At 40.4% G+C, this 24180-nt stretch overlaps 1 protein-coding gene across 1 annotated transcript in view; it reads left to right on the forward strand.

Annotated features, from left to right (window-relative positions):
• The window catches only part of CPQ (carboxypeptidase Q), a 458745-nt gene that overhangs the window by 372312 nt on the left and 62253 nt on the right, over nt 1-24180 (forward strand). The window contains exon 7 of the mRNA XM_079126296.1: nt 10144-10345. Within this exon, the coding sequence (XP_078982422.1) occupies nt 10144-10345 (202 nt within the window). The remainder of the gene's footprint in view (nt 1-10143; nt 10346-24180) is intronic.

Below are 24180 nucleotides of genomic sequence, written 5' to 3' on the forward strand. Positions count from 1 at the left end.
AGGAGCAAAGATAGGGATGTGAAGAGGGAGATGTTTAGTGTTTTACAGGGACAAGAAAGATTCCATGGAGGTGATAATATTAGAGTAAAGACCCAAAGAAGATGAAGAAGAGGGCTGCATGGGTATCTTGGAGGGAACTTTTAGGGAAGGTAAAGAGTTATGGAAAAGGTGCTGATGGGGACCTGCTCAGCATGCAGGGAACAGGGAGGAAGCCAATGTGCTCGAAGTGGAGCTGAGGAAGCAAAGTATTGGGACGTGCCATCATGGCTGTAAAGGAGGCCAGATGGAGTCAGGAGGGCTTCCTGGGCCTTTCTTCTGAGTGAGACTGGAACTTCTGAAGTCTCTTGTTGCAGAGGAGTATCATGAACTGAATTAGCACTCTAACATGATTGATCTGCTGCGGGGTGAGAATACACTGAAGGGGACTGGAACTGAAATGAAGCAATAATCCAGCCAAGAACCTAGGGGGCTGGGACAGGGATGGTGGCAGTAGAGGGGTGACAAATCGTCAGATTCCAGCCAACTGGAAAAGCCAATCAACTATGATAGGGGATCATAGATGGAGCATGAGAGAAAGAGAAGAGAGGATGTGACCCCAAGTATGGGACCTGAGCAACTGAAATAGAGGAATTAGAGAGAGGGAGGCAAGGTGCAGATTAAGAATTCAGCTTTGGACACAATGAATTAGAGGTATCAGACATTCACTTGGAGAGGTCAAGGAGGAAGTTTTGTAGAATTCAGGGAAGAGGTCACCTGCTAACCATGAGCATGTAGTTTTCTCTGTATAAATGCCCCATCTGTATCAACAATAATTCTTTCCCTCTATCAGCTCTACTTCTGCCTGTCCAGTAGAAGCTCAGCTTCTATGCTTTCCACACTGTGGCTGATATTTTTGCTCCCAGAAAACATAGCGCCTTTAGATCCCTTCATCTTAAAGACCCCCTGGTCCTCTGGTGAGGCCTCTCCACCAGCCTCCTTGTGAGCCTCACAGTGAATCACTATCTCTGAACTGTTTTCTCCAACTACCCACGTCTCCATCTCAGTTCTCTTCTCTCCTCCCAGGGCCACTGTAGCCACCATCCCATAAAAGTCATTGAATTCCCACTTCCCATTCACGAAGTGGACTGATTTAGTTGGATAGGGATGGTTTTGTGGCAATTCATTGTGTCCTTAGAGGTTCAATTCAATATTCTGTAGACAGCTTGAGGCTTCTTTAATCATAAAATCAAAGAGCTAATAACTCTGGCCTTCAGCGTCTCCATGGTCCAGATGATTTCCTCTTTTCTTTTGGTCAAGAATTCTGCAAATTCAATTAAGAGTTTGGGCATTTCAGCAGATTCAGAGAAAGGTTTGGCCTGAGGGCCTTAGGGTCACATGACTGTGAAGGCTTTGCTTTTTACTCTGAGATGGGAGCCATGTGGAGGTTTGGAGATAAGGAATAGGATCATCTGGCTTGGACTTTTTAATAGTCTCACTCTACATAGAGAACAGCTGAAGGATGGAAAGGTTTGAAGCAGAGGGACAGTTGGGAAGCTATCCCAGTATTCCAAGAGGGCAGCAGAGCTGGGGAGAAGAATTGATCTGTCTCCAAAACAGAGCAGACAGGTTTTGCTGATAGGTTGCATTTGGGGTACAGAAGCAAGACAGGGGTCAAGAATGACAATCAACATTTTTAGACTCTGCGACCAGAAGGATGTTTTGCTGTTTTCTAAGTCACACCCTTCTTAGAAGAGGAAGGAAAGATGACCAAAGGAGGCACAGGACAGTGTGATGACAGAGCAGGAGGAGAAAAGACATGTGATAAGGAGCCAGGAGCCAAGTCACAAGGGCAGGTTTGAAAAACTGGAAAAGACAAGATCAGAGCCTAGAAGCCCTGCCAACCTCTTGATTCTTGACTCCTTTCAGACTCACAACCTCCATAATTGTTAAAAGAAAACTTTTGTGTTGGCACAGTCATTAAATTTGTGGACATTTGTTACAGCAGCACAGAAAATGAATACACAATTAGACGAGTCAGTGGAGGTGCTGAGTGGCTGTTGGATGAGTCTGAATTCAGGAGAGAGGTGTGGAAATAGGAGCTTGGACTTATCACCAAATAGACTTACCTAAAACCAAAAGCTTGGTTGAGAATTCCAACAGAGTGAGTGTGAATAGAGAAAAGAAGAGGCTTTTAGACTGTTTCTGACCACCCCAACATCCAGAGGTCAGTGAGATGAGAAAAACAGCCAAGAAAAATGAGAAGGAACATCCAGGGATTCATGAAGAGAGCCAAGATTTCAAGGACCCAGAGGCCAAGGGGAGAACGTGCTTCCTGGAGTAAGCAGGTGTCAAGTGAGCTCCATCAAATATTTGCAATTTAATGCTCAGAAATAATCTCAACGGTGAATGTTTGCTAACTCCTATAAAAGTTCTAGGAAGGACAATTGATAACTGAGAGTGGACTAATTTACAGAATATGCTTATAGTTATTCTTCTAGAGATTGCCTCGGCTCTGCTTCTCTCAGGAAAAGCTACAGATCTGACAACATTATTTAAATGCTCAGAATTGTGTCATGCATTCATTTATTCATAGGTATGTTTGTAATAGGATTTATAGTTAAATCAAGAAATCTTTGCAAGAGAAAGGAGGGTCTCCATCAATAACATATTGAGGTTAGGGGTATAAATTGGAACTGGCCAAGACAAACAGGGACCTGTGGCTATCCTACTCCTTGGTTTCATTCTCAATAACTATTGAAGAAATGCATTTGCTCCCTGAAGAAAACACCTTACACCTTTACTGAAATATGAGTTAATATTTTACTTGTAGCTTTCATTGAGGATCAATATGCAGGAAAGAGACTTAGGAAAGTTAAGCATTTCTGTTATCTTTTGTAAAACCATTATTGGAGACTCTGTCCATTATTTTGTTCAATGTTCCTCATATAAAGAATCATGAAGGATTCCTCTCAGAATTGAATGCTGGGAAATGTGTTGCCTTTTCCAAGGAGCTGGTGGCATCATGCATTCTTTGGCTAGATATTGAGAGCTCAGTAATACATCAGTCTTCCCTCTTACACTGGCAGTCACAAGCTAGAGCTAGATTGTACCCTCGAGTTGCTTCTGGGGTCAATGTCAAAATTTTCCCAGTTGTGGCTTTTTTCCTTCCTCAAGCATCTGTTAAGCATCTTCTGTGTGCTGAGCTCTATTGTTTAATATGGAGTTGCAGCAGAGATCCACCAGATTTCTCCCTTGACTCCCTGGCATCTTCTTGGTCCTTGAGCCTTTGCTTACTCTTCCCACCTGTCATTGGGATCTTTACTTTGTGGAAGCCTCGGATTCCTTCAGGAGCAAGGCAAGTGTAAAACATATATTGGATAAAATGGAACTGGCCAGCATATTAGGTAGGGGCATGTTATTCAGGAAAGCCTTGGGCAGTGGTAAGATACGAAGACACTTGAGAGAACCAAGAGGGCCAAGCTCATATTTGGGTACTATGGTATTTATGAGGTTTCAAACTCACTACTGTGTTTTTGAAAGAGAACGAGGAAAAGAATGTTTAAGAAACTATAATTATTTCTAAAGCTATGTTTAGCATCTTCACTAATATTACTAAAGAGTGCTTGATCAAGTAAAGCATATGAGGATATTATAATCCAAAACTGCTAGAAGTATAGAAAAGACTCTGTTATAGAAAAAAAAAAAAAAAAAACTCTATAGAAAAGGACTTCATGAACTGGGTTTTAATATGATTTGTTCTAGGGTTGAGTGATATTTGGGTTCTCAGCTTAGTTCTGTAGGATGTGAAAATGATGAATAATATGATTTTAAAAAGAAATAATCTGCCCACTTGTAAGAAGATGAACTCAGTTGTCAGAAAGAGACTAAAGAATGAAGTTGATGTAGCCTTCCCAGCCAAGAGAAGGGCAGCAAAAGTCAACTAGTAAGCATTCAGCTGAGGGCAGACCAACACCATCCAATGGAAGAAGCACATCTTTATGTCTGTGCAGCACATTAGTGCTGAAGGAAGTGGGTCAGTGGAAGGATGAGCTCTTCCTTTTGGCAGTTCAGTTTGTACCTTCCAAACATGGATAAAGATGGATTTGGTGGAGATAAGGAGAGACTGACAGGGAGTAACCTGGGAGGGACAGAGAATGAAAAGGCTGAGAAGCTTGCTTGCACAAAGCCAGTGATATGGGACATTTCTGTTTTACAACTGCATATGGAAATGAGTATGAAGCTAGTAACATGAAACGTTTGGCCACAGTATAGTGTTAAAGGAATCAGTAGTGTATTAAAGTGTAATTGTGAGACCTTTGCCAGACATGGTGGCACATGCCTGTAATCCCAGCTACTCAGGAAGCTGAGGCAGGAGAATGTTAAGTTCAAAGTCAGTCTGGCCAGCATAGCAAGACCTTGTCTCAAAATAAAATAAAAAGGACTGGTGACGAAGCTCAGTGGTAGAGCACTTGCCTAGCATGGTGAGACCCTGGGTTCAATCCCCACTGGGCCTCCCTGGGCCTCGGTGTGGCAGCGTGGGCGGGCGCACGCGTGCACACACACACACACACACACACAACAGAGGTTGATTTTGAGGTCTGCTGCCTATGATCAAATAAGTTGCTACAACATCAGGAAAATAATTAGACACTGTGATAACATTAATCTTAACCTTTGTAAAGTCTATCTACCAATACCTTGGATCTGGCATCCTTTTATTTTTAAAAGCAAAGCAAATGCAGTCCTATTTCCTATATAGAATAAGTAAAATACATCTTTTAGCCAATGTTCATGCCACATCTTTATCCTGCTGACTCACTGCCGTTGCCATAGAGACATTTAGAGAGGGATCATATGCTTTCAGTAAGTTTAAGGGCTATCTGCAGACCTTGACTAGCCCAAGAGGAAAATTCAGAGATCTAGAGTGTTTCAGATGACATTGTAAACATGGGGTTGCATGAAAACACAGGTATTCTCACAACAGAATACCTCTGCACACGCGCCATATGATAGTGCTAGAAAGGGGTCCCTGGAAGCTATTCACTCTGTTCCTGTCTCCAGGCACCAGGCGGGCTAACCCACAAAAGGTGTCTGCAATTTTCATACTAATGCAACTTACCCAAGACAGCCTGTTTCCCCACGCTGCTGCCAGTTAAGCTGCCAAATGAAAATAACTCACGGCACTACACCTTGTCACCTTTGCTCTAGATCTCCCTCGGGTACCCAAGGCTGTTCAACACTAAATGCTGAAGACTGGTTAGAAACAAAAGCATGAACTTTGAGGTAGACCTGACCAGAAAGGGAGGCCTATTTCTGACTTTGCAAAGCAGGGGAAATCTCTTTACCTACCATCGGATGATCATGGCGGTGGTCTGAGCTGCCGGCTCTGTAAGAAGGGCCACCGCCACCTCCACTGCCACCCTGGAAACGGGACTCCAGGGCCACTGGCATGCTGTGAGAGATGAGTGCAGCAGCTCAGCCTGCACACCTGGGAACTCTCTGCTTTTCAAAACCCACTTTGTGCCCACTACCTGACCAGGCGGCGTCACCACTACCATGTGTAAAATGTTAATATTCTGCAGGGCAAGGAAGTCAGACGGAGGCTGATCGCCCTGTGTCAGTGTGGACTTTATTTCTTTGATGATTGATATGAGGCTCCATGATTAATTCAGATAATGAGGAGACTCTTTTTCTTTTCATTTGATTTTGGGATTTCAGTGTTGCTTTAGGTCAAATCCAAAGACATTTTGAGACAGATGAGAAAAACGCATTAATTTTCTCCTGGTTTTCTCATCATGTTATTTTCTGTAGGTTATGAAAAAATTTAAAAAAAGCTTTTAAACAAAAGAAGCAGCCAAATTTTGGGGGGAGAGGAGATGTTATTGAATTTGGGTCTTAATTTCTGAAGAAGAATCGCCTGGAATTTTATAAAAACAAAGAACACAAACATCATTCTTGTGTTTATATTAGGAGGGAAGTATTTTAAAACATGCAATATGTATTTTAAACAGTTTTCTTCTTTTTAATCTTGCGTCGCACCCAAAGAATGCTAATGGTTACCAAATTGGTTTTTGGCAGAGTTGCTTGACCCTTAAGGGGGGAAAAAAATAAGTGTTATAGGATGTGATTGTAGCACATGACAAAGTCATGAATCCTGAACTCTGAGTAGATATTAACTGGTCCAATGATCCCAACCAACACCGTTCTCTGAGGCCATTTCCCTACATTATATGATGTACATTACGTGGTAATGAATGACAGTTTCCTTGGCTCCTAAAAGAGAGATTCCTTTATTAAGAGAGCAAAGTGGGGGGTTCACAGATAATAACTGAGCTCATCATTGAGCAGCACAGCTTCCTCCTCTGTATGCTCCAGCTTGTCCCAATCCGTGCTGGTTATCTCAGCAATAAAGCATTCAGTCTCTCCAAGCAGGTTTCTTCCTCCACCCTGGAAACCCGAGGAAGACTGTCTTGTGTGTGTGTGCTAGATTGAGTTAAGTGAAATGGGCATGGCCCTGCTCCTTGTCACTAGCAATAATCAGTTTTTCACATCCACCCTGAGTATATCCCCAAAAGCTCATGGCATATAAGGAATCTGGGTGTTTGTGATGCCACAGTCCCAAGAAGCAGCAGTTCTAGCAGCCTGGGGACCTACCTATCCATCCCAGCTTCTCTGAGCAGAGACATTTTGTTTTCCCAGATCCTTCACCATGTGCAAACAATTAGATAATGACTCCATAAATGTGGAGCAAAGGCAGTGTCATGGATGGTGGGTGGTGTGTTTTCTTAGTTCTTCATTGAAAACATATGGAGATATTTGTATATCAATAGAAAACAATAGAAAGCTGCCATCACAACTAACATAACTATACATGAATGGAAATCAAACAGATCTCTACCTACGCCAGAATTCTGGCTTACTGATACCTATACATCCTGTGTTATTTAACTGTAAAAAATAAAATGTGTTATTAAATTAGGCTTTTTATTCTTAGTTGGAAAGAAATTCCAGAGCAAGAGTTTTTGTGTCTGTTTTCTCTCCTCTCTTTGCTTAATTAAATTGCTTTATTAACAGGGATAATAAATTCTATCCAAGCAGATCTTACACTGAGATCTTGACATTAAACAACAACAACAAAAAGTCTGTACATGTGTTTAACTACAGTCTCTCTTTCTGACGGAGAAGTGAGGACTTGTGGCTGGAAAGTTAGAGGTGACCTTGGGAGACAGGGTGGTGGGACTGAGAACCCACTCTGAGAGAGGCAGACCTCTGCGTGTGAGTTCTGACTGCAGCGCTGGCTAGCAGGTAACCGTGGGAAAGTTGGGCAAGTTGAACCTCAGTGGCTCGTCAGTGAATAAACATAACAGCAGTTATCTTACAGCACATGGGATGAGCTGCAAAGCATTCCACAGTGTCTGGCTTGTAGGAGGCACTGACAAAAATGTTAACCTGCTATCATCACAGTCAGCTAGGAGAATAGTTGATATTGGCACCATCCTGATAATCTACGAGGTAATGACGCCCAGTACTGAGAACAGTAACATGACCATGTGGCTGCTTATCAAGTGCTAATCGTGCACCAGGCTTCCCAGTGCCATTTCTCACAACTCCATGAGCGGGAGATGGGGTGGACCACGATCATCCCCATCATGTGGCAGAAGCTGAGAGGTTACGTGGAGCACCCAAAGTCACACTACTAATGATCGGTTAATAAGAGGCTCCAACCCAATCTGGAAAACTCCAAAGCCCAAACCTTTCATCTCTCTGTGAAAATGGCTGCCACACAGATAGCGTACGCTAACTTTGAAATTTCCTTTGTTTACATTACTCTCGACACCCTATGACATTGCACAGTGGCATTCCAAAACTACAAAGTCCCCTGTCCTTACCACAGTTATTCACTTCCAGTTAAAGAAAGCCAGGAAGCACTTAATGAACATGTTGTTCGAAGCCATGGTAAATTCAGTTCATGCAAAATTTTCACTCTGGTCTACAAAGGTCTTTTCTTTAAAGGTGCTAGAAGTTCATGTACACAGATTCATTGTTCAAGCTTAGGAAAGAGCATTTATCCCAACCTACAGATGGAGAAGGCAAGGGCCAAGGTGAGGTGACTTGGGGAGGAGGAGGAGGCAGGTCTCCCTACCTTAGTGGCCCAGAGCATCAGTTGCTGTGTCAGGAATAGAACAGAGTGGATGCAAGGCTGGGTCCACCTCACCAGGCTGCTAATTAGTGTTGGATGTGACAGCTAAACGGCTCACCAGCTCCACTTTTAACCTACATAGTACCTAATTAGCAGCACTTTGCCTGACTTTCTTGTTGGAAACATAGAAAATGCCTGCAATATGGAAACCCTCACATATAAGATTATCCAATTCTGTTTTCATTTGTAAAATATACTGTGATTTTCTTTTCTCCTGTTTGCAGGAGAGGCAGAGGTCGGGTGAGGAGTATTGGAGGGCCTTCAAGGGGAAAGAATTAGTACTGCCAAATCCCATGCCCACCTGCTGACCTAGCAGCAATGTATAGTTAAATGAGCCCTGAATATAGGCCACAAATGCAAATATTTTGCATATTATTAATTCTAATGATGCTACCATAATGCTGTAGCCACAGCTGAAAACTGAGGTGGCCCGTTCTATTATAAATGACTTGAGTCTTTCAATGAAAATCACCATGAAGACAGAAAATTCCTGAGAAATGAGAGTAGAGTTATGAGCAGGCTTATGCTTCGTTGACCTTCTTGTCATGAACAAAGACAACAAAAATGCAGGTGTCTCAGGGCCTCATGTTCAGGCCTATAAATGCTGGCAGAGCACCCTCCCTTGGAACCTGCCTCTGCCCTTGCTTTTTGTGGCCTTAGTACGTTTCCACAGCAAATGTTAAGAAATCCCTATAAAATGGAATCTGCTTCAGGAAAAAAGATACTTATGCAACCTTCAAATTGTTATGTAAGTGAAAAGTCATCTTCATGCGGGACAAGTGTTGCTACTCCAGTCCCATGTAAGCAGTGGCACTGTGGAGTTTCAGAAAGCAAAGAATTTCAGAGCCAATGCTACCATTTGCCTGCTGTGTGACTTCGAGAGAATTGCTTGATCTCTCTGAACTTCAGATTATCTCCTATAAAACTGTATCAATAATAAAGCCTCTTTGTCTATTTTATGGGTTGCCAAAGAAGACCAAAAGAGACTGCACATGTGGAAACTCTCTGGAAGCAGTATACAAATGTGATTATTGATTTGTAATAGATGAGTAATGAAGAATGAGTAATAGTGCTATCCAAAGATAGCTTGGGAATAACTCAACCAAATTGCTTATCAGTCTCAGAGAAAGGGATGGATCCTGGGAAACAGAAGACCTGACCAACTTGAAGGGCCTGAAACTTGCAAGTCAGGGCTGGGTAGCAATTTAGCCGTGCAACCTGTCAAGAGCCTGTTATAGTCTAAGCTCTTGCAGTGACAATATTGGCTACATCAAATCACTGTGTGCTCTCTTACCAGACTTTATTTGGGAAGAGTTTACAAACTGGCAGCCTGGCAGAGTTGCCTGGGATTAGAGTGCTGTGGTTTTACACCAGGGAGAGCAGTGTTTCATGTCTTGTTCTATTAGTGCCCTCCCCAGGGATTCAACAGATGGAACAACAACAAAACCAGAAACCCAAGACAAACCTGTCAGTTTGATGCCTTTTAGCTTCTGCAGAACTCACAATTAAAATAAGACAGACTATCTCTGTAGAGGGAAGAGGTGCAGAAATAAGTCCACAGAGCACACTGCCTTTTGTCTGAGCACGTTGAACGCTTTCTGGAGACCCCCGCCACATAGGAGGGATGGTATGCTGGCACACTGGAGACGTTGAAGAAAATTAGTTGAAAGAATATTATTGCTAGTAGAAATAATTGAGCAACTTTAGTACATTTCCCTTCGCTGTATTTTTTTTTTTTTTAATCCTTCCAAGTCAAGGCTTGAGTTTGGCAAATCCCAGAATGAGTAACTGTGCATCTCAGAATCATTAGGTAATGTGCAGACCAGACCCTAAGTCAGGCAGAGCCACATCTGTCTTGGCAACATGTGAGGAGGTGGTGGATAGGGCTAGTATTGTTTGATAGTTCCCAAGAAGAAAGCAAGGAGTGGCAGCTAGGAACCAAATATGTTTTCTCTTTTGTTTAGGTAAATATTTCCAACTACAGTCTGGTGATGGAGTCTGACTCAGGAACCTTCTTACCCACGGGGCTGCAATTCACTGGCAGTGATAAGGCCAGGGCCATCATGGAGGAGGTGATGCGCCTGCTGCAGCCCCTCAATGTCACCCAGGTCTTCAGTGATGGAGAAGGGACAGACATTAACTTCTGGATTCAAGCTGGAGTGCCTGGTAAGACAAAAAAATGAAGTTGATCTTCCTTACATACTGCCACCAATTTAAAATACAATCTCTATTTAACATGGTATAGTGGTTACTGGTTGGCCAAGTAATGCATGGAAACCCTAAGCTTTTGCCTAGCAGGTATAATCTGATGATTTCGAAAATTGGGATATTGCTACTCAGTTTGCATTTGTTACCCATCTATCTTTTCTTTCTAAATGGTAAGCTCATCTTCCCCCAGAGATTCTGATTTAATGATTCTAGAACTTGGCCCAGAAGTCAGTTGTTTTGTTTTGTTTTTTAAAGAGGTATCTTTGGTGACTGTACCACAGTGAGCTCACAACCAAAATTTGCAAAATAGAGTAGAAGGCAATTATTACCACTAATATCTATCTAGTTCTAGCTCTGTGCTAGGAAACCTTCACTGATCTAAATTCTCTACCCAAGCAGTGTGGCATCTGAAATTTTACGATTAGATTCATTCTTTGAGGGTGTGGGAGTTCCTGCTAATGATGCTTTTTTCCTTAATGCAAAGACTTCTGTTAAGAGGTTGGACGTAAGCTGACTTGCCCTGATTAGTGATTTATCATATGCATATTCTGAAGAGAAACCCTAAGTCTCTGGGGACAAGGATGGAATTATGAAGTTGAAGTAGACCTGGGGAGATGACAGAAATAGAGACAGGAACAGTCTTGAGAAGACAAACTTGTTGACTTCACAAATGTGCCCAAGACCAGGCATGGAAAAGTGCTCTTAAATGTTTATGACTCCTGTAGTCCTCCCAACACCATTATACACATAATCAAAAAACTTGTCCAAGGAGTTATCTGCAAATTAGTCTGTATTTGTGTTACACAAATAGGAAGGCCAGATTTTGAACATTTTAGCGTTATTGTTTCCAGAACCCTTTCAGTGGCTATAAAACATTTCAAAGATACAAAAACAGTGTCTCCAAAGCACACCCACTCCAGTTTTTCTTTCTTTCTTTCCTTCCTTCCTTCCTTCCTTCCTTCCTTCCTTCCTTCCTTCCTTTGTCTGCAAAGTGGATTTCACCAACAGCATACTACGTAGGTTTAAGATTTGTAGAAAGCTTTTTCTTGAGATATTATAGGTTTTAAATCATGCTTTTGGTTTTAAGGTTTATGTTCATCTTTCATAACTAGAAATAGAAGGAGTTTTCCTTTATTCTAATACAAGAACCTGGGTCGGGGGTATAGCTCAATGATAGAGCACTCACCCAGCATGTACTAGGTCTTGGGTTCTGGAAAAAAAAAGGACTAATACATGGACTCTCATTCTCTCCATTTGTTCTGTGTGTTTTACGTTCCCCAGAAGCAGCATTGTTATTTACAATGACAGTGTAATCCCTGGTCAGATCGATATACTACATATATGTTATTGACAAACTTGATCAAAGTTTAGGAGAGTTTGCCCTTACATTGCACAGACTTGTTTGCTTGAAATTTTGAATTTTTACTGAGCCTAAAACTTTTCAAAAGGAAATTATTGACATTTGAGAATCCCTAAGGAAGCTGCAGCGGGTAGCTGTGAGGAACAGACTGGCAGATAAGGGTGAAATGGACTGGAGACCCTCTAGGGGTGGTCATGGGAAGTGAGAAGGAACTAGAACCTACAACAGAATGGGGGCAAAAAACCTTGTGCTGTTTCTTGCTTTGTTGTGTGTGATGGTGAGTTCACACTGGTGTCCACCCGATTCCTGAGACAGGTTCTGTGTGGAAAGCACAAGGTAAGGAGGCCTGTTCCCTCTCAACCATGACGAGGTCAGATTGGATATCCACCTGCTGAAGTGGAGTGTGGGATTTGAGCCCATTAGAGTTGCTTAAGAATTAACTTACAAATTGTTGAGCTCTTGCTATTTGTGGTGTGCTAATTTTTGAAGATGCCGTCCTTGAATCCTACAACCATCCTATGATTGTAGGTGATTGTCCCTATTTTGTAGGTGAAGAAATGGATTCCGAAGGGTTAAATGACTCACACAAGTCTACATTGCTCTCAGGGCCAGCGCCACTCAGAATGAGCTACCTTGGTGTCAAGGCTGGCGGACTTTTTGCACAGGGGCATTGGAATGCTGAGATGGCCCTCCAGATATCTGGCAGTGTCTAAAATGTTTATCTTACTCAGCTCTTGCTTATGCAAAGGATTTCAGTTCACTGCTGCTCCAAAATAATTTATCTCTGGGAGAGAGGAGTCTGTTATTGTAAATAACTACTTATTTCTTCTCATATTCTTGGTTCCACTCCCCTCTCTACCTCTGTAGATCAGAAAAGCAACAGTTCTTTTAGATGACTATGAATGTTTCCTGGAATTTTTAAAACATTTCCTATACAGTATTGAAAGAATGAAACAAATTATCACAGCCTTCCCCTGAGTTCTATCGAACTATCTTTCGATATTTCAGATTTGGGCTATTGCTAGAAGAAAAAACATGGAACTACTCACATTAGAACTTTTGTTGCCTATTGAAAATTTCAAGAACTTTAGAAAACAAAGGAAACCAAAGAATCATTATTGATCTGAAAAAGAAAAGTATAACAGTTCTGTATTCTGTATTCTTAAAGTCCTGGCAAATAAATATTCAAACCTAAGGGTAGGATTCAAAATACTATTGAAGTTTGTGATCTAAATAACTGCTTACCTAACTTTTGGAAGATTAATTAGAAGTGATATTTCCAAATTCCATTCATCTTTTTTTTTCTTTCATTGATTCAATGAACATTTATCGAGTCCCTACCAGGTTTAATCCTATCAAGTTTGTATGATGCCTTGGCCCTGACTTCTTAATGTTCCATATATGCTGAATACCAAAATACTAATTGAGAACACAGATAGAATTAAAATTCAACATGATTTTCACTAGTTATAGAAGACAAATAGATCAATTTCTGAAAGAATTGTCTTTAGGAGAGGAGAGATGATGTCCTTCGCCCATCTAGATAAAATCTATGTCAAGGTATACAAGGCTTTGGGGAAAAAACTTAAAAATGAGTGTCTTGGATGCAATTTCTGCGTAAGTGCTCTGTTCCAGATGTTGGTACTTTAGCTTCCTGTCCTTCTGCTCTTCCTCCAAATCCTGATGTTCCTTAAGGCATACTCTGCATCCACTGTTCATTATCTTTCCTCAGCCCATGGTGCTGTATTGCTTTTCTGAATTTCCAGAGTACTCTTGGTCCTTATTCCACAATCCGGCACTTGACTGCACATGACAACATTGTTCTTAGATTATTAGGAATTTGTGTGCATCCTGCCTCCAATATTTAGTGATCAATTCTTTAAGTCTAAGGTCAATATTTTCTACTTCCTTGCCCTCACATAGCTTTTAGTTTAATTCTGGGGAATATTTAAGTTCTTGAAACTCTGAGTTGAGAGAAGCAACAAAAGCATTGAAAATAATGTTTGATAAGTTTTTGGTCCCTTACATTAAGAATGTAGAGAAAAAGGCTGAGATATAGCTCAGTGGCAAAGGGCTTGCCTCACATATGCAAAACCTTGGGATGGAGCCCCAGTTCTAAAAAGTAAAGACAAAAAAAAAGTGTAGAGAACATAATGGATGGCTGTGAAAAAAATTTTAAAAATGTTTTAAAATATTGTAAGAATGCTATATATCAGGAAGTCCAGAGCAATTACAATTACTTCTCTTAAAGGAGAAAAATGTGAGAGATGTTGAAACATATCTTCTAGTACTTTAATGATTCTCCTGCACAAAATGGTGAGCAGCTGTTTGCTGAATCTTTTAAGGATAATTTCAAAGATCACTGGCAATAAGCGATCTCAGAGGAATTTAAGTTAGTCTCTATTCACTCCAGAGAGTGGACAGACTATAAATTTAAAATTTTTGCCTGATTCTCTAAGTATGAATTTAGAAATAGGAGGAATTTAAAGTAAATAGGACTCTGGAAAACATTTGGTTGCATGTCCCAAATTATGGTGAGGTTTTGGATTGTGGTACCAGTCAATGAGACAGGGGACAGAGGAGGAGGAAAGACCCGTGAGGATGTTTGGTGGAAATGATGATTCTCTTAGTATGAGCTGAAAGAGAGGAATCTCTGTCACTTTGAATATTTCAGTACTGAGGTATAATAAATGGTTCTCAGATGTCCCTAAATACATCCTTCTTGAACATCTTTAGAAACTCTTCCACAAAGTATACACTAAAGGAAAACTTGAATACCCTCTTAATGTGACCTAAGACAATAATCCCACTTGTATTCCATATATGCCCAGTAAAAGTTTCCTTCTCTGCTTCAAAATCTGAGATTTAGCCTTTTTCTCATTTGTTGGCTTGTAGTAGAATGTGCTGGACAAAATTAGAGACCTTGAGTGTTCTGGCTTTTCAACTTCTAACTATATATGCAAATAATATAATTTTTCTCTCTAAGCCTCACTCTTCACTAGTCATCTACTGTACAGCACTGAGGAATCAATAGTAAAGAGGATGGTGGAGATTCATATCCTCACAGACGATACACTCTAGTGAGTACACTGGTTGTCTCATCTGCGAAGTGCATTTGGTAACTGAGAGTCATCATTTGCACCAAACATCCTCATGTGTTTCTCCTCCTCCTCTGTCCTGTCTCATTGACCTCTACCACAATCCGAAAACCTCAACATAATCCCAGACATGCAACCAGTTTCCAAGTCCTGTTTCTTTTAAATCCCTCCTATTTCTTCAACCACTCCTTCCTCTGCACCCCACAGACCTTGTCTCCTCGCCACTCACTGATTCCTACAGAGCCTCCTAGGATTATGCTGACCTGCATTCCCAGTCTCCTTACACCTCATGGGCTCACTGCTTCCAAAGTAAACTGCCTACACTGAAAATCAGTGCCTCAGTTGGGATGCTTTTGTCTATGAAATAACACACAAGACCCAACTCAGAATGGCAGGAAGGGGATTTTTTTAATTCTCTTAAAGGAACAGGGTTTAAGTTAGCCCTTCAGCCATGACAAGGACCTTAGCTCTCTACATCTTTCATCTCACCATCCTTGGCATGTTGACTTTTATCTTCAGGCTGTCACCTCACGGTCCCAAGGTGACTGCATTTGTTCCAGGCAACACATCTCCATATGTTGTACAATGGTGGAAGAGAGAATGTCTGTATTATCCCTTTTTAAGAGTGAGGAACTCTTCAAGAAGTCCTAAAACAGGTTTCTCCTCCATTTCATTGACCAAAATTGTGACACATGTCTAGCTAAGTATCATTGTGCTAATAGACTACCCAGGTTGGCTTACAATGATCAAATTCTACTTCCTGGGCATAGGGTGGGGCCTGGTATCCACTGGAAATAGCTTCCTGATGTATGAGAGAAGTTCTTTAAGAAGACAAGAATCTCCAATGGGCAAAAAAGTAAAATAGAAGTTGCTGCAATGTCAGTTCATCTCTCCTCCTTGTTTAAGACCCTTCACTATCCCTCATTGTCTCCAGAGCATTGTGCATTTTGTCTACTTAGCATGGACCTAAGACACGAAAGTGCCTTACTTAGCAAGGCCTTTCTCGTTCCACCTTCTTGCCTTTGAACCTGCCCTATTCCATCTTTTCTCACCAGCCAATTCCATGATTCAGCTCTTTGTTATCCTCTTTTTAAAGGCTTCTCTAATTTCCTGTAGCCCTGGTAAGTGTCCCTGGTAAGTGTCTCCTGTAGCTCTGATAAGTGTCCCATGAACTCCTCAGAATTCCCAGTGGCCTGAGAAGTAGTGTCTGGTCCGCAACAAAAGTCTATGAGTTGAAGGCCAAGTAAGTAGGTTCCAGGTATATAGCAGGAGCAGAGCTCTATGAGAGAGCGTGGCTAGCTGCAGTGTACTCTCCAACTGTAGGTTAGGATTACTTTAGTAATAACATTGCCTCAGTGCCTTGTCCTCTTTCACTATGTGTTGAATTGGTTTTCTGAAACATCATATTTTGACTTCTTTTATCTTTTGTATAATAGTTCAGACTCCACATTGAAGTACCAAATACACAAATTACTCAGACTATCACATATTTTCCATATTGCTTATTTCTGTCCAATACTTCACATGGCATTAAGCAGAACTAAATTAAAACTTTCCATTTTGACATTCCCAAAGGCTTTTCTTCTAAAATGTTCCAAGAAAAGAGACAATGAGGACACAAGTAGGCATGAATGTGTAAAGTAAACAAAAGGTTCAGCCTCTGGACCCACGTCACGTATGTTTTCCAGTCACCAGATGGAAGAGTGCAACCCAGCAGTTCTGTGTCCCCTGCTGTCCCTAATTAAAAGACGCCTCCCTGATGGTGAAAACACTCTGTGCAGTGGTGTTTGAAGAGCTCATTGCTCTATGGTGAGGAGGCTTCACCCCACTGGAAACATGGAAATGGCACTCTCCATTGTGTGACTGTATCCCTGAAAACCTTCATTTAAGTAACTGGGTAAGTTCTGTTCAATCAACAAGTGTGTCTTGAGAGCTTACTAAAAACCAGGTGCTGTTTAGACACTGAGGACAGAGCACAGAAAAGACTTAGCAGATCCGAGCCCTTGTGCAGTTTCCACTGGGGGCAAGGGCACTGGGACAGCGTGAGGAAGTGGACTTGAACAACCACGTCAAGGAAGAGTGGAGAAAAATCTGGGAGATTGATGAAGGGTCATGCAGAGAATGCCAGTGGGTGGCTCCCTCTTACCTCTTTACCTCAGACAAGTTGGAGCACTCGCTTTGCTAGACCTTGACCCTTTTATTCCAGATGGATATGTAGAGCAGCCACATCAATACTTCACCCTAGAATTGTACATTGGAAGAACTGATAAGCTCTTCACTCTGTTCCCCCTTGCAGCAGATCTGCTTCAGCTCCAGCAGAAGCCATTGGGTATCATGCCCATGGCAGAGCTGGCTCAAGCCTTCAGGATGATAACAGAGTAGGTGAAGAGGGCACTGTTTATACCAGAAGTTTCTTCCAGCATTGCCTCCAACAGTTATTTAAAGCACCCACTTGCACTTTGAAGTTAATGTTCTTTGCATTTTATCTCCTTAACTGGATGGAGGAGCGAGAGAATATTTTACTCTTGTTCGTATACCCACAATGCCTGCTACCACCTAACACATAAAAGTTTACTGATTACACATATTGATTTGAAGATGAACACAAGGAAGTTATGTAACAGTGAAAGACAGTTTGGAGGTCAGCTTCCCGATAAATAACATATGCGGAATAGCTGCAGGAGCTCCCAGGACAGAGGCCAGAAGAGCAGCAAGAGGAGAGCTCCGGCTGGATATTGGACACTGCTCATATCGGAAAGGACAGACAGAGTAGAGAAGGACATTCCTGGTGGTTCATTGTGGAGGGCCAGGGGCAGTGAGGACAGTTGAGTAACTCTGGGCCACATGAAGGGCCATACATTTTAGGTTGAAAACTCTTACAGATTTAGCAGAGTGGCCAGAAATCTTCAGCAGAAGAGACTTGATGACAGCAGTGTTTTAGGATGCCCAGGGATGTCTAGATCCCACTCAAGTAGGAGGCTCAAAGTAGAGCTCAGAAGTAGAATGAGAGCCCAAGGAAGTAACAAAGGAGGAAAAACGCTGCTTTAGGTACTATCATATGCTCTGTTTCCTGCACTGTAATGACCCTTGAACACTCTGACTTGAGTGTCTCTCTCTATCATTTGCCTTGCCTTCTGATAATATAGCCCAGACAGGTTTTACTTCTCTAACTGATCCTTTCTGGGTCTCAAGGTTGGCCCTCCTGGGTTTCCCTTCTTATGCGTTTGATGGCGATACTTGACAAATACTGTACAGGTGTTCCTCGGCTTACAATGGGGTCATATCCCAATAAAACCATTATAAGTTGGAGATCTTGAATCAAACCCACCAAACATCAGAGCTTAGCAAAGCTGCACACTGTACTGCACAGGCTGTGTCTCCTGGTGATCCAGTGACTGGGAGCTGTGGCTCTCTGCTGCTGTGTCCAGCGTCTCCAGAGAGTGTCATGTGGTACATTGCTAGCCTGGGGAAAGAGCAAAACTCAAAGTATGGTTTCTATTGAATGAATATCACTTTCACACTGTCACAAAGTCAAAAAATCATATGGTGAACCATCATAAACCTGGGCCATCTGTAATTGACTCCTTTTATATATTCTAGTGTAATAGGTAGCTATATAATATATAAATCATGGAGGATACAAAAATAAGATATGACCCCTTCTCTCCAAGAGCTCACAATTGAAAACTCACTGATTTGGTTTGAACCCCCATGCACCACCCATCACTCAGCTTAAGGAATTTTAAAATTATGAGTAGTCTTATTTCTTCAATGTCCAACCATTCTCCTAAACCCAGATTATTTTAAAGCAATCATTTCATTCAAAAAATATTTTAATCTGTGTCCCTAAAAGGTAAGAAGTCATTTTTATGTGCATAACTATAATACTATACTATTATTTCACCAAAAATGCTTAATAATAATTTTTAAAACAACTTTATTTGTACATAATAATTATACATAATAGTGGGATTCATTGTGACACATTCATATGTGCACATAATATAATTTGATTACTTTCATTCCTCAGACACTAATTTCTTAAAGTTATATCCAATATGTGACCAGTTTCCAAGTGTTTCCAATTAAATTCTTCCCATTTAAAAAAAAAAAAAAGATTTCTGCTTTAAACAAGATTTCAGTAAGTTCCAAGCAATGGAAGTGTCTGCTATGTCTCTTAAGTCTTATAATGCATAGATTCTGCCTTCACCTTTTTTTCCCTACCACTCGTTTATTGTAGAAACCAAGTAATTTGTCATGATTCCATTTCCATGGCATCATTAGACATGTTTCTCTATCCCTCATCTTTACTGTGAATTGCTGGTTAGATTTAGTGGCTTGCTCTGAGTTGAGTCTGATTGTGGATGGTGGGAAAGGCAAGGATACTTTCTAGGTATTTCATTTTATTCTCCTTAGGAGTAATGTTTAATTCATTCTCATATTCATTCTCATTCTCATTCTTTCTCTCTCTCTCTCTCTCTCACTCACACTCTCTCTCTCTCTCTCTCTCTCTCTCTCTCTAAATGTTAGCATCCACTGAAGATTATTGCCTAGTTTCATTATTTCATTACAGTATATTCTAAATGATATATTTCATTTCTCTCATTTTTTTATTAGTTTATTATTTTGTTTATTAGTTGAAATAATTCTACAAAAAAGAACTTACCCCTCATCAGCCATTTGGTTACCTTGAGATACTTTTGTATAAGAAAGGTAGGGAAAATGTTTTATTTTTCCCTTTATTTACCTATTTTAAAACTCATCAGTTGGTTCCCTAGCATCATTCAAAAATGATTAATTGGGTGATTTTTTTGTATTATTATTAGCTGATGAACTGAAAAACACTTGATGTTTTTCATTCTGTAGATATAATAATTTTTTGGCTGTTCAAATTGTCCCATCTTTGGCCAGTGAAAGCCAAAAAGCTGTTTCCTGAGTGCTTTTCCTATGATTCTTGTGGTGACTTTCTATTGAAAATCAACTTAAAGGAGGAAAGATTTTATTTTTGCCTCAGTTTTAAAGGTACTCATCCATATTCAGCTGGCTCCAAGGCAGAACATCATGGTGGAAGGTGTAGCAGAGGAAAGTTTCTCACCTCATAGAAGTCAGGAGCCAGAGAGAGGCTAGGGATAAGACATATAAGATAGACTCCACATGATCTACTTCTTCCAACCAGGCCCCACCTCTTGAAATTTCCACCACCTTCCAATATTGCCATATATTTTGAACCCATCAATGGATTAATCCACTAATGAGGTCAGAGCCCAGGTGATTCAATCACTTTCCACTTCTGAACATTGGGAACTAAGCCTTCAACACATAAGCATTGGGGTACATTCCAGATTCAAACCATAGCAACCCTCACAGACATTGGGAGCATCTTAGTTTTATGACATGACAATTGTTACAGGCCATCTTGTACATTTCTTGCAGATCTGGATTTGGCTATTACTCCAAAAAATCCAATTTCTTTTACTGGGACATGGTATATAAAGGATGCCCGCTGAGCATACTTATTGCTATGGGTCTGGTCATTGTTTCTACATATTTTCAACAGCCAGAAATAGAAAATATGGGATTTCTTTCTAAAGAGAAATTATATTAGTATTATATATTTCCAGTTCAAGTTCAGGACTATAAGGTTGTACATAACTTCACTAATGTTAGGTCTGAATCTCCTTTATCCAGTGCCAGAAATCTTTGTTTCTAGTAGAACAACAAATCACTTGTTCGCTTTGTCCCCAAATACATGCACAATAGCCTAAAAAAAAAAAAAAAAAAAAAAAAAGCCCACCAGAGTCACCACAGTATGACTAGTGAAAACAATTTGATTCCATTTGTTTTTAATATATATATTCTACTAGGATGTACAAACTTCTGTTAACCTGGGTGTGATATCATTTCGATCTTTGTTATTTTTGCATTAACATCAGAAAATGCTGATTTCTAAAGTTTTTACATGATTATTTCTAATTTTCTTCTGTAAAGTAAAAAAAAAAGATTGCAAGTAAGAATCATCATGAGATTTATTATTCCCTTGGAAAGTTATAGTTGTATTCCCAGGATGCCATGCCTGTATTGCCTGTTCTTTCTTCTTAGACCTGACTCAGACAATTTCACAATTTCATTTATTTGTCCAATTTTATATATATATATATATATATATATATATACACATATACACACACATAGAGAGATTCTATATATTTTTTTTAATTTTCTCTATATATTTTGTGCATATATATCTATATATATTTTATGCATGTGTGTCTGTGTATATACATATGCATATATAGAGAGTGGGGGGAGAATTGAGCCTATTCTGTGCCAAATATTATGGTAGATGCTTTGCATATGCTATGTAATTTAATTTCAGGAGAACCTGTATACTTTTGAAGTATGTAGTATTATTTGTAACCAGTTTTCACATAAAACTGAAAATTGGGGCTCAGGGAGTTTCCTTTGTCCAAAGTCACAAAGATATTACATGGAGAGGTAGGAATTAACATAAGAGATCTATTTTACTCCAGTGTCACAAGGATTAGCTCACATAGACAATGTCACATGACCATCCCTGTCCTTAAGGAGTTAATGCAGTGTTTAACATAGGAAGGACAACGTGATATAGTTCAAGCAAGAGAGGCATTGATCTGCCGGGACACAAAAGAGGTAACATTTCACCAGATTACCAGGAAAGAATCGGGTTCATTTGGATGGAAAGTAAATGCATTCCATGTCAAAAAACAGGGGTAGGCAGAATCCTGTGGGTAACAAATTGCAATGGGTTCTATTTTTTCTTTTAATTTTTTTAAATTGCAGATGGACACAATACCTTTGTTTTACTTATTTAAATATAGTGCTGAGGATTGAATCCAGTGCCTCACACATGCTAGGCAAGTGCTGTACCACTGAGCTACAACCCCAGCCCTGCAGTGGGTTTTTGAAATAATAGGTCATCTGTTTTGGCCCAAGTTTAGACTGAGTATGGAAATTGTCAAAGACAACCCTAAAAAGGTTGCCTGAAGCCCCAGTTGGAATCTGACTGCCATCCTGAGACTTAAGGATAGTGTGAGACTGGAATGTTTTGAGCAGAAATGAGACACAGTGGGACTTGATCCCAGCCAGTCAACAGGCTCCATCTAACCCCCATCCTCCTTGAGGAACTCAAAATAAGACCCAGCTACACAGATCCACGTACCTCAATGACTGGCTGCATGTCTGCTGGTAATTTCTTGGCAAACTTGCATTTTTTTTTTTTATTTTGCTACCAGAAGTTTTGCCAAATTAATACTTTCTTTTGATAGTCATCCCAGAAAGCATTGCACTTGTGATCATCAGGGCTTGTACTAAAATTCTCAGATATCAACAAATAAAGTCTGATGACTTAGCATAACCTGCGTGTTGAATCTTGGGGTCATATAAGTCTTGTGACATTCCTTGGGCTTCTTAAAACAGCTCTGCTAAATATATGATTATCAATTTAATTACTTTAATGGTCGTGGAAACAACAGAAAAAACATCACAATGAAAGAGATTTTGGCAAAATTGAGTTCATATTCGGTAAGGACTTTTTAGTATAGAAATAAATTATATCTCAATTATTTACAATAGACTTTCTAGTTTGGGTAATTTCAATAGATTGAGATCTTCCCTTTGCTCAGTATTGAAATTAAAAAAAAAATAACCACTTAACATGGTATTCTCATTTATAACCCTCATGGGAATTTCTAACATAGTAAATTAAATCTCCCTATTATCCCATTTTATAAGAAAGCATGAGATTAGGTAATTAATGGTAACTAAAGTTTCTCTTCTTATATGACATTTGCTGTCTTAATTGTCCTTCCAGTGCATAATATCTAAGTCAAATGTGGTTGAACTCTGTGAAATCTATTAGTTATGGATCTCTAGAGACTTGAATGATCTGTAGCCCATAATGTAGATAAGAAGTGTCCTCATTATTAGTATTCTCTCCCTCACCTCTCTCCTTCCCTCCCTCCCATCCTGCCTTCCCTTCTTCCTTCTATTCCCTTCTATTCCTTCTATTCCAGAATCTTATGGATACATATGGCATTGACTCCATCAGTAATCAGAACTATCCAGTTGTTGGAGGTTTAAACCTAAGTGAAAAATGTTTGGTGGACATGTCTCTTTTAAAAATCTACTTTTTGCAGAAATAGCTTATCACTGTTAATGTCATATTTACAGATGAGGTTATGCAATAGGTATCATTTGACTATCTTAGCACCGTGCTGCAAAACGCAGTAGAAAACAGAGCCACTGTCCAGATGGTTTCGTGATCCCAGACGCTGTTCCTCACGGTTTTATCTGACACACATGATGATTATAGTCACGTGGCATGATCATTTCAATGGTCCCCATAAGTTTAACATTTTTCATTTTGTGCTAGTGTAAACCCAGACATATAAACCCCATGATATGCGTTTGGTTATAGTCGTGGTTCACACTCTGCTATACTTTAAAATCACCTGGGGAGCTTTTAAAAATGTATCGGTGTTGGGGCCCCACTCCCAAAGATTCCGATTTAATTGGTCTGGCTGCAGGATCACAGCAGTTGTAGAAGTCCAGGGAACACCATTTATGGAGAACCTATTCATCCCCTGGCTCGCCATCCTCCTGGAGCACAAATCCATTCCTCTATGTGAACAGTTATCCCTGTACTTCTGCAAACTTGGAGGCTTTAAAGACAGGGCCCATGCGCACCTGGTTTCAGAAGCACCCCAGGTGATTCTGATATGCAGCCAGAACTGAGAACTACTGGAGTATAGGATAGTGTCAATGTTAAGAGCCGATTAAGGAGCCATGTTGAAACGGACTCAGAATCTTACTCTACTACCCTCTAGCTGTGTAAACTTAGTGAAGTCACTTAACTTCTTGGCAACTCAAATTCTCAAAAACTAAAATGGGGATAGTAATACTTCAAGAAATTTTTTTTAAAGGGCATTCTAAGTAAAACGCTTGGCACAAAGTTAACACTGAGCAAGCCTCGGTTAATACTTTAGCTACTAAAACAAAATTTCCATATTAGTCTAGACTTCTTTGTCTTAAGTCATAGAAACTCAATTCAGATGACCTGAAGCAAAATTGGGTATTTAAGTAAACCACAAGAAGAGGGTATCTGGATCTGACTTCACAAATTCCAGCATCTGAATGGTGTTATGACACACACTCGCTCTTTCTCTCCCTCCCTCCCTCCCTCTCTCTCTTTCCCTTTTCAACATCTTTTCTCTGGAGCCTTCATTCTCTGGGACCAGCTGCCCCCTTAGGCTATACTGTGACCATGGGCAACTCAAGACATATCTGTATGGAAGATG

This window comes from Sciurus vulgaris, assembly GCF_902686455.1.
Source record: "Sciurus vulgaris genome assembly, chromosome: 1".
In the NCBI taxonomy this organism is placed as follows: Eukaryota; Metazoa; Chordata; class Mammalia; order Rodentia; family Sciuridae; genus Sciurus; species Sciurus vulgaris.